Genomic DNA, 10,041 nt, shown 5'->3' with positions numbered 1-10,041 from the left:
CATGTTCCAGCCCCCCTTCCTGATCTTAGAGCACCCCCCTAAACTATGTGCGTGAACCTACCATTCAGAAAGAGAATGCGATTACATTAAGGCAAACTTCCCCAGTCTACCCTCTAACCAGACCACCACAACCTCTACCGAGGTGCTGAGTCCAATGACAATTTAGTTGATGTTGAGCGAGCCACTAGGTCTCAACATTGCTAGGGGCACTGTTGCCACTCACTTCAAGAGTTCAATGTTGGGGAGGCCCGCTCTCCTCCCCCCCCCCCCTCCATCAACTCTCAAAGCATAGACAGCAAAGATCCAAGTAGTGGCTACCCTGCATGAAGGATAGCCATGTCATTTGTTATGCATGGATACTGGAGTAGGCTAGGACCCTTCAACAGCAAGGTATTCGGTTCAAATGACAGGAATAGGGCAGTGGAAAGGAGCTTACAAATCCATCCAGTCCTGAAGCAAACTGTGGCTCAGGTTTGCTGAGGCAATGCAGAAAGCAATTAAGCTATCAATTCAAAGTAGTAAGGAAAGAGTTCCCCCAGCATCACGAATTCCTGCCATAGTTCTCAACTACCACCCCTCGCCCCACCTGGTCAAGGCAGCAATGTTAGACGTGTATGGCTCAAGTCCACCTGCAACCACTGGCCGTCTTCTAGTAGGCTTGGCACAATATAGTGCCCAGTAGTTCAACTGACGGTTGCATTCCTTGCCAGGTGGTGCTCTTCAGAAGGAAATGTCAAACCCATAATTAAGATCCTGGAAGTCACCCTTGGGTGTGCCATGAGTCAATATTCTGCCACACGTTTCTAGGTACCCACAGTGAACCAGTAGCCATGCCCGTGTAAAACCTGCAGTGGCAGACAGGGGCAATGCTATCAGTCATAAACTAAGCTCCCTGCTGAGAACTGCTCCCAGCAGTAAGCTGACACCAGCTAAAGCAAGTAACCCAAAGGCTTTGCATTAGTAACACGGTTTTCTAATCGTTACTAGAATTTTAGTTGAGTGGTTTAAACGTGGCGTGGCGATATTTTCTAAACTAAAACTAGAATCCTGAAAATGCAGCGCCCAACTAATGCTGCTCACAGATCAGACAGGGCTTGGGTTGTCTGCCGATTATGGAATTTAAAATGCAATTCAGAAGAATAACTGGGTTAACAGCTCAAAGCTCTTTGTTTCTTCCAGACATCACACCATGGTGTTATCTGTGGGAGAAATTCAAACTATATAAACTAACGCAAGCAGCATCCTGCCAAAGTACTGCTGGCTAGCTAGGGATGAGAATGGCACACGCAGTCAATTCTAAGCCTCAAATATAAGTCACAGCTCAGTCAATTGCAACATTGCATCCGAGGTCCTACCGCATTTGGTCTCTTCATGTAAAGCAATATTTGCTTAGCATGTGGTGGGAGAAATGTTATGCATCCCCAGTCCTACAGACTAACAAGGTGACTAAAGAGTTCAGCCACCATTAAGACTACAAGTATGATGCGGCCCTCCACCAAAATAGTAGGCAGATCCAAGCAGTCGACAACAAGACCTCCACATGGCAACACTTGCTTTTGATGCTCCGCAAAGCATTAAACACTGCCCAAGTGCACACTCCAAGCAGAACCCAGTCATCAAGCTGACCAACCCTGTGACTGTTCCACCATGGGTACTCAGAATGGCATCCTTACCACCCCCAAAATATGAAAAGGCACCAAGGTAAAGCTACGTTGGGTGTTCCAACAGGGGTTGAGAAATATCCAAAAATAGACAGACATGGTCTACAAGAGTTTTATTCTCATTTCAATATAAATTCAGAACCATAATCTATTACCATAGCATTAATTGGCAGCAAGGGGGCAGAAAGTGGGTCATGTGGAAAAGGCTTGAACGGGGATGAAGGCCATGATTGTGGCATGAAAGCATGAACGAGCTCCAGTCTATCCGGTTGGCCGGCTGTTGGATTTGCCATTCTCACTGTTGCCATCAGTAGTACCGCCATGGAGAACCAGTGCCATCACATGTTCTGCCCTCGAAGATACTTTGTCATGTTGTGGCATTTTTCGTTCACTTGCCCTCCATGGACACCTTCATGTGCTTTCAAACACACTAATGCTGAAAGGAAAAGAGAACATCGCAACTATGAGACAAGCCCACCCAAATCCAAATGTACCATCATACATCTCTGAATACACAAACACTGGAATGCCAAAAATGAAAGACGACTAAAGGTTATGTTAGACTTCTAACCCAGCTAAACACCAGACAAAATGTGGGTGTCCCCTTTAACAGCAACAAGCCAAACTAATCTTGCAACCATGGGTAGGCCGGGTAGGCCACACAATTGCAGGGTATACTTAGAACAAGGAAAGGCAACGCATGCCAGCTATAGGATTCCATAGAAAGCGAGACAGGCAAGTATAAGATCAAACTGGCCATCTTCTGTTCGGTGTCCACATTCAATCAGGAGGCTTGCAACACTACCTTGAACGCCATTGAAAGCTGTTCCCAGGGTTTGGGGTGGGAGGAGGCCATAAATGGTGAACGGGAACCACGACAAAATAAGCACTGGCACACAAACCTAGACCAACTGAGCCTCGAGGTAAACTGGGACCCAACCTCAATTATCGCAACGCAATCAACAATTTGGAAATCATTAAGTGACTTAGCACCGATACAGCACCTAATTTTGATTTTGCTAACTTGCATGCCTGAAATGCAAGCCATGGCCATTGGACTGAGCCAAAAGCGTGCTTATGCAAATTACTTTCTCCAGCATAGTGAGATAGTGTTTGTTAAACTAATCCTCCAGTCTCAGTGCGTTGTTGAATTTACACATGGTAATTTATCCATAGAATGGATTGTGTGCATTAAGGCCCACCTTAGGTCTACAAGCATTTCATACAGGCAAATATTAGAGTACCTAACACGCTCATGAAATAAGAGCAGCTGCGTGCTTCACCAGTGCATCAGAAACATGGAGCTTAGTTATCCTGGACTGGCGAGGCAGTGCACCCAAGCCTCCACACGATCCACTCGATTAAGCAGGCAAAGTAAGCTTTGTGTTGAAGCACCAGGTTGGTTAATGTAGCAAAAGGCCTTAGCGCAACTAGGGAAGGGTCCATGGGGCTATGATAGCTGGAGCTAAGGGCAAACTTACCTCTACCCACCCTCCCCCAGTGAAGCTACTATGGAAGATCTGTCCAGGTTGACTGAACATCCAAGTACCAGATTACCTTACCACTTACTAGTGACAGTCCAATAATTCCTTATATCAAAATGCATGAAACTCGTGTGATAAAGGCGAGCACTTCCAAGGGGTTAAAAGCAACAATTGAATTGTGCACTAAAGCAAACGTGCCCTATAGTCTGCATGGATAGCGATACTTAACTGGCCTACCTGACAATAAGGACAGATTGTCCAATTGGATGCAGTTTACAGCACACTCGGGAAACAAGCAATCAGTTGCTGTTATCCGCTTCTGCCTTCTACCCTCCTTGCTGACATCGGTCTGTTTCTTGGGTCTATCTGCAACCCTACAGCCCCCTTGCACTTATGACACTTCGGCGTTTAAATCATGCACTTGCCACCTTCTGGCCGAACTACCTGTTCGGATCACGTGTTACACTTTCCACTCCTCCTCTGGCGCTTGCACTTCACCCTTGCCTGCACTTGTGTGTTATCACCGGGCCCAGTAAGATTATTGTTTTTTTCTCTTTTGTCTACCCGTGTACACCTCCCTTGCCTCATCGCGCCTTGAAACACTTGTATGGGCACGATCTAAATATATATCCACACCAGCATGTTCAAAAAGCTGAACCATTTAGCAACAAGGTACAACTACACAAATTGTACATTGCCTAGACCAGATCAACATAGCGATTCCCTGTCCAGTGAATATAATCTCAGATAAAGGCAAATACAGAAGCCAGACATGGGGTGACCCATCACCCACGGAGTGCAAATGAGCTAAGCAAGCACTCACCTGAGCAGGTTTTCCCTATTGCAATGTTGACTGCAGGAAGACCTTTCGTGCTCTTTGTCTTCAAGTCCATCACGTGGTTATCGGGCACATCTGCATTGTCTCGGATAAGGGAGCACTTATCCTCACCAAGTGAGACGCCATTGATAAATAAGTTACTGCGATCCACAGCCACCAATGCTTCCACCTGAGCGGCCTGCAAGAGAAACATCACGTTCAACATTTTAGTAGAGAACAAGCAAGAGAAACTAAAGCAGGGAATGGTTAGTGGCCACGTTGTTTGCTAGCGAGGCACTACAGGATCCAGAAGGTGATTATATCAAGTAGATCAGATTCAACCCAGCACGCCATTTATGCCAATACGCGAGAGAAAAACTAATTCATGGTTCATGTTCATACCACTATGACCGGTATCTGTCACAATATGCCCTTCGCAACCATTGACAGCAGTCTAGTCACCAGCGGTGGTGCTTCAGACGTGAGTGAGGCACAACCATTCGGTGGCCAGGTGCATATGTAATCAATGCCGGGGGAGGGGAGGGGGTCCGACTCACCGGTCAGGAGGTGCACGCTGGGACACTGCCTTCTACTAGCCCTGCAGACGCCGACTGGTTAGTCATGTTCAATGCAGCCCAGTGAGCAGGCCGAAAAAGTAAGCGCAAGGAAAATGTTTGCCGTTTTCTGAAGCAGGGCAGTTCTAGCATACATTATGGGCGAGCACTGCAATTTTAACAAGCCAACGACAAAAGCAGCTATTGAACCCATCCACACTGGTATTTACTCCCAGTTGCTGCCCCAGCACATGCCACTGTTTCTGCTCCATTTGATGGTGGAATTCGACATGCCACTGTCCCAGAAACCAAGCTGAAAGTTTAGCTTCAAAGAAAGGGTACTTAAATATTGAATAGTCCAGCAAGCAGCATTACATGGGTGCCAGAAGTATGCATGCCAACATTCACGAGGGGAGATACATGAGCAGGCTTTATAGATGCTTTTATGCTACGACTACCTGGCTTTTGGAATATCTTACAGTGGACGTTAAGCATACCTAAAGTGTGTGACCCGACTGGATGAACTTCTCAAACATCTATGGTGCCATTTGATGAGCCATGTTCCCACCATTGTAAATTTCCCAGCACCACTCCTCTAGGCCGAAGGTTTGAGAACCCCAAAAACCCGAGCCCACATATTCAACAAGTACAGGCAAACACAATGTAGGTGTGTACATGCACTCACCAGGTACTACCCGTCTACGAGATGCCATGGGTGAGAACATTAACTTGCCTTTAGTCTTATTAGAGTAAAAGGAGAGGCACAGCACTACTGCTTGATGAATGTATACTTCAATGCCAAAGACTTTGAAAATACACTGGCAGGTCTAACAGACTGCAGTACACAAGACAGGATACCCTAACAATTGCGAGACCTAGACTAGTACCACTACCCTAATTGCTGAAGGCTATGGGGAAAATTGCCATCTTCGAAATGAAGTAGCACCAACTGTATGTAGAGGCCTACATGTCAGCCCGCTGCACATTCCCTTAAGTTTGAGTGGTGAGATGCTTTGCAGAGGTCTAGTACCTGCAGCCTATCAGACAGATGCAGGAAATTATACAACAGCACCACAGCCCGTGGTTGCAGCCTAGCTGCACACTGGAGCTCGGTTATCTCCACGGAGAAACCAATGCCATCTGGAAGCTGTATTAAATGGGATATATTCAGAGGACCAAGCAGTGGGTCAGTTTAGTCTTCCGTGGAGTTGGTTCATTCGCAGTGTAATCAGCGTTGACAAGGAACCGAAATGGAGGACTACTGGCTTCCTACCACACCCAGGCCACGTTCTCAACCAGACCGGTATTTCAGATGACTGCCCTGTGGAATTCAATCATTTCCTGCCATCATCCCAGTTTCTCTCCCTCCCACTCCAGTTGTGTGCCACCTTCGTTTTAATTGCCATAATCTCGATCATTGTTTCAACTCAATTTCACCTATCTTTCTGCTCCGACAATGGCAGTCAATGACATGCATCAGGCGCTTACCTTCTCTTGATGCTGCCTGCTGACAGAATTTAAAACCAAGTATACCCCCTCACCCTTACCGAGGACCGACGTCTGTAGAGAGTGCTGCTGATACAAGTTTAAGTCTTAATTCGTCCATTCCGCGTTTCTGCACTACTTCATGAGCAAGCTAAAGCCATTTCCAGTCCATAAACCAGACTGAGCGCGCTTCACCTAAAGTTTGCATTCCACTATGAAGAAACCTTGCCGCTCATTTGCAACGACCCCTTCCCGCTCCAAAATTGATTGATAGGCACCCCCCCCTTTCCCGTTTAGTCAGCCTCTTGTCCAATGTGCTTCCTCTTCACCCTCAAGTTACATGGTTATTCCACACTCGTCCTGCTGCTGCCCACCATACTGTCTCCTTGTTAAATCAAGGTTTCCATCGTTCATTCTTTTAATTGATCCCTTCCCTCCAGCTTCTATCTCTAGTCTTCCACCATTATTCCCACCTTCCCCACAGATTCATAACCCTCCCCTCATCCCATCTTCTGAAAATTATGCGCACAAGCCCTCCCTCCACCTCCCAACCCGAATTACACCCCAGTTTCCACTTCTTCCGGTATCAAACGTTCATTTAGTGTCTTGTGCAACATAAATGTACGCCCATAAAACGTGTAGTTCAAGGCATGTAAACCGCCTTCATAGGTTTGTAATTGCCGCGAACTATTTAGCTGCCACCAAAAGCTACTTTTCAACCCCCAACCCAACGCTACATGAATACCCATCGGCAAATCACTCCATTCTGATTGGAATTTGGTGCATTAGATAACAAATGTGTTCTTATTGAATAGGTTTCATATATACACACACAATAAAATAAAGGCGTCTGTCAGGTGTACTGGACAAGAAAAGTTAGAAACGTAGCCGCATTGTGCCAATCGGCTACTTCTTGTGTTGCTCATTTGTTTGCCCCTATACACATCCAGTAGCTCCTGCTCACAGGAAAATCCAGACATCTAGGAGATTCATCCCGCTCAGGAGTTCTATTGAACCCAATTTCAACTGCGCGCAATAAACAGTGTAGTGTCACGTTCTAGATACCCCTACCTCCCCATTGCCGAATTGAACACTTGCACCACCAAAGTACCCACCTTTCACCAGAAGCAGGCGGCTACAACAGCCCTGTGAGATACACATCACCCTTCACGCTTCAAGGTGCACGAGGCCATGGATGGACCAGCTACTTACACCCAGAGTGGGAAATGAAGGAGCCAATATCCACCCCACAAGCAGAACAAAGTGAGACTGTCACCTACAGCCAAACAGCATCCAGAGCCCTATGGCTTAACATGCTACATGGATACGAGAGCACAAGATAAACCCACACTAGTGGCAGCCAACATACCTGCCCGCCGCAGCAATGGGCCATCCAATGCTGCACCCCATTGACGCCACGAAGGGGGTGTCACTGAACCATTTGTGACTCAGTGCATTAAGAGCATGATCAGCCACTGGCATGCAAATGCTAGATGTACAGTTCAAGGTGTGATGCAGCACCTCAACTCTATTGGCCTAGAGACTGGCTTTGAACTTGTATGCTCATCTTACAGAGAGGAGAAAAGGTATGTAGAACGTACGTGAAGCAATCCAAAGCATCACAGCTATACCAAACGAGGGTTCTCTTGACTTCTATGAAGCCGCTGCTCACCAGTCATAAAGTAGTAATGTTATAACAGATACAAACTGTCCCCGAGATAGAAGTTCAAGCACAGCCACAGAGTGTAACTGGGGCCTTAAGTGGAAGGTTGTGCAAGCATGCAGCCTCAGGCCAGGGCACCACACTTCAAACAACGTTGCAATCAGCGCATGCATTCAGGCAGTTGATTTACTAAACTTATATTAAAATGGACTGCCTTATATAAACATGGGTGCATCCATGGGACCAACTATACACCCAGTGCCACAAGCGACCTGAAACTCGAGGGGTGGAAATTCAATTAATGACTTACCTGACCCGATTGTTGCCCGTTAGGCCACACCCTGGCAAGAGCCCTAGGCCTAACAGGCACCATTCGGGTCAGCTAAGTGTTTAATGTCTTAATTGTTGCGCTGACCCCATGCCAGGCACCCATCTTACCGGAGACGGAGCTTCAGAGGTTAAACAAAGCCTTGAGCCTTATATCAGCATGGTGGACGTAGATCCGGTAGAGCCCCATCCCACTTAAAGCCCTGTATGCACCCCCCAGCCATCCCTTGCCCCACCTCTACTCCCAATACAAAGTCCATACCTGACACCCCCCCCCCAACAATACCAAAATATTGAAATCCAGTGCAAAAAGCAGCTCACGAAAATGACCTTTGATATAGCGTAGAATGCTCATGGGGAGGGCGTGTAGGTGCGTTAAGTGCTCCAACGGTAGGAAAATGCTGATAGCAGCTACTTTCGGCTCACACAAACAATTCTCACTACTTAAGGCTTATTTGCATAAACGCTGCAAAGTTAAGCCTACAGAGAACACGCAAGCATGAATAGTCATGTGTGCTGAACAGTTAATAGCTGCATTTTGTTTGCTCTGTTGCATAAGGCCCTTAAACCTAGTATGCAACAACATAGTCATATCGGAAAGGAGGCAGGTGAGCAGTAAGACCAAATAACTAAAGAACGTAAAAAGACAGGACTGCGACAGATAACAGAATATGAGCAATGGAAAGAGGAAGCTAAATAAACTTGCATTAATGGCTCATCTCAGTTAAAGAAAACGAAAGCCATCTTCAAGGCACTCCAAATTCATTGAGGCTGGACCCGAATAGCTCCTGGGCGAGATAACTGCTGTCAGAGGGAAACCATGACACCCAAGGGCCACCTCCTGGAACTACAATTTCAACGCCAGGCAAATAAAAGCAAGTGGCACGAGATCGCAGACTAGCACACGCTTCCTAAAATGTGCAACTTTCCGGCGCCAGCAGGAAGCCAGCCCAGCCCTCGCGATCCCTCTTGCGCCACCTAGCGTCCACAAGCAGGGAGGGGGTGGCCATGCCACAGACTCATACCGCCACCCCGCGGCCAGAGGCGGGCATGCAGAGAGCTCAAAGACAGCCCCCACAGGGGGGTGGGGGGGGGGCGGAACACTGGCGGCTCAAGCACTGCGAAAAGAAGCTGTCACGGGGCCCGGAAAGGCTGGGTCACACCCAGGCAGCCGCTCGCTACATTGCAGGGAAAAGAGAGCAACATTGTACTTCAGAGGCAGCATTTCAGGGCTCCAAGGGATGTGCACTAAACATCTTCCAATAAAGGGGCCTTTCAGGGGACACCCAGTGTTATGGGTGCCAACAAATATCACCCCCCCCTCACCCCCATCCCCACGGTGCACTCACTCCTCGCCCCCGTTCACTACTTCCAGGGAACCTCTGTGCACCCCCTTAACCCGGTGGCACGGGTTACCCCGCCACCCGGGCCGCCTCTCAGGCCCCGCCGCCACTCACCGTGATGTTGGCGAACGTGCTGGTGGCGGGCGTGCAGGCCCAGACGGAGAAGGAGGGCTTGTAGCCCACGATGGCCGCCTCCTGGCAGTTTTTGTCCAGCAAGCTTTCGGTGTAGGCGTTCCAGCCGCTCATTTTTAGGGAGGTGTGGGCGGGTGAGGTATTCTAGAAGGTGCTGCCGGTATAGGAGCGCCGCCGTGCACGGTCGACCTGCTAGGCGGAAGTGCGCGCGAGTCCCCCGGAAAAAGATTCCTCGAGCCGCCTCGTGCTGCTGTCGCTCCCGTGCGTGCGTGCCTGTGCGTGCGGCGCGCGCCCCCTCCCACCTAGCAGCACGGCTCCTTTTTCTTCCGCCACAGTCAAGTGCAAGGTTCTGGAAGCAAGTGGCGCGAGCTAGGACCGTGCCAGCGCCTCTTAAGAAGGGACGATGGGGTGGGGGGCGTGGCCTGCCTTGACGTCCCCCCACGTGTTCCAGGCAGGCGGACATGTTGAAATCAGGCCCTTTCGTCGACGTCCCACAAGGGAGAGTCAATTCTACCAGGTACCCGATGACGTCTCACCTGACTTCAAAATGGCCTTTTCTTACGCCCACGCACGCC

The 10,041-nt window shown here is 48.5% G+C and overlaps 1 protein-coding gene across 1 annotated transcript; it reads right to left on the bottom strand.

Annotated features, from left to right (window-relative positions):
* Window positions 1-1,759: 1,759 nt before the first annotated feature.
* Window positions 1,760-9,837, bottom strand: PFN1 (profilin 1). The gene is made up of 3 exons (XM_069643782.1): window positions 9,449-9,837; window positions 3,969-4,161; window positions 1,760-2,097 (listed from the first exon to the last, which is right to left on the bottom strand). Exons 1-3 carry the CDS (start codon window positions 9,578-9,580, stop codon window positions 2,000-2,002), a joined length of 423 nt encoding a protein of 140 aa, XP_069499883.1. The 5' UTR covers window positions 9,581-9,837; the 3' UTR covers window positions 1,760-1,999.
* Window positions 9,838-10,041: the final 204 nt, after the last annotated feature.

The sequence above is a fragment of the Ambystoma mexicanum genome, chromosome 1p (genome assembly GCF_040938575.1).
Source record: "Ambystoma mexicanum isolate Mex_15411 chromosome 1p, UKY_AmexF1_1, whole genome shotgun sequence".
Taxonomy (NCBI): Eukaryota; Metazoa; Chordata; class Amphibia; order Caudata; family Ambystomatidae; genus Ambystoma; species Ambystoma mexicanum.
Note: the sequence above shows the minus strand (reverse complement) of the source record. Positions and strands in the feature narration are given on the sequence as shown.

Coding starts and splice junctions, on each gene's coding strand:
- PFN1 (XM_069643782.1), bottom strand. CDS start 9,580: ATGAGCGGCTGGAACGCCTACACCGAAAGCTTGCTGGACAAAAACTGC. Junction 4,162..9,448: donor GCACGTTCGCCAACATCACG/GTGAGTGGCGGC, acceptor TTTCTCTTGCAG/GCCGCTCAGGTGGAAGCATT. Junction 2,098..3,968: donor AATAGGGAAAACCTGCTCAG/GTGAGTGCTTGC, acceptor TTTTCCTTTCAG/CATTAGTGTGTTTGAAAGCA.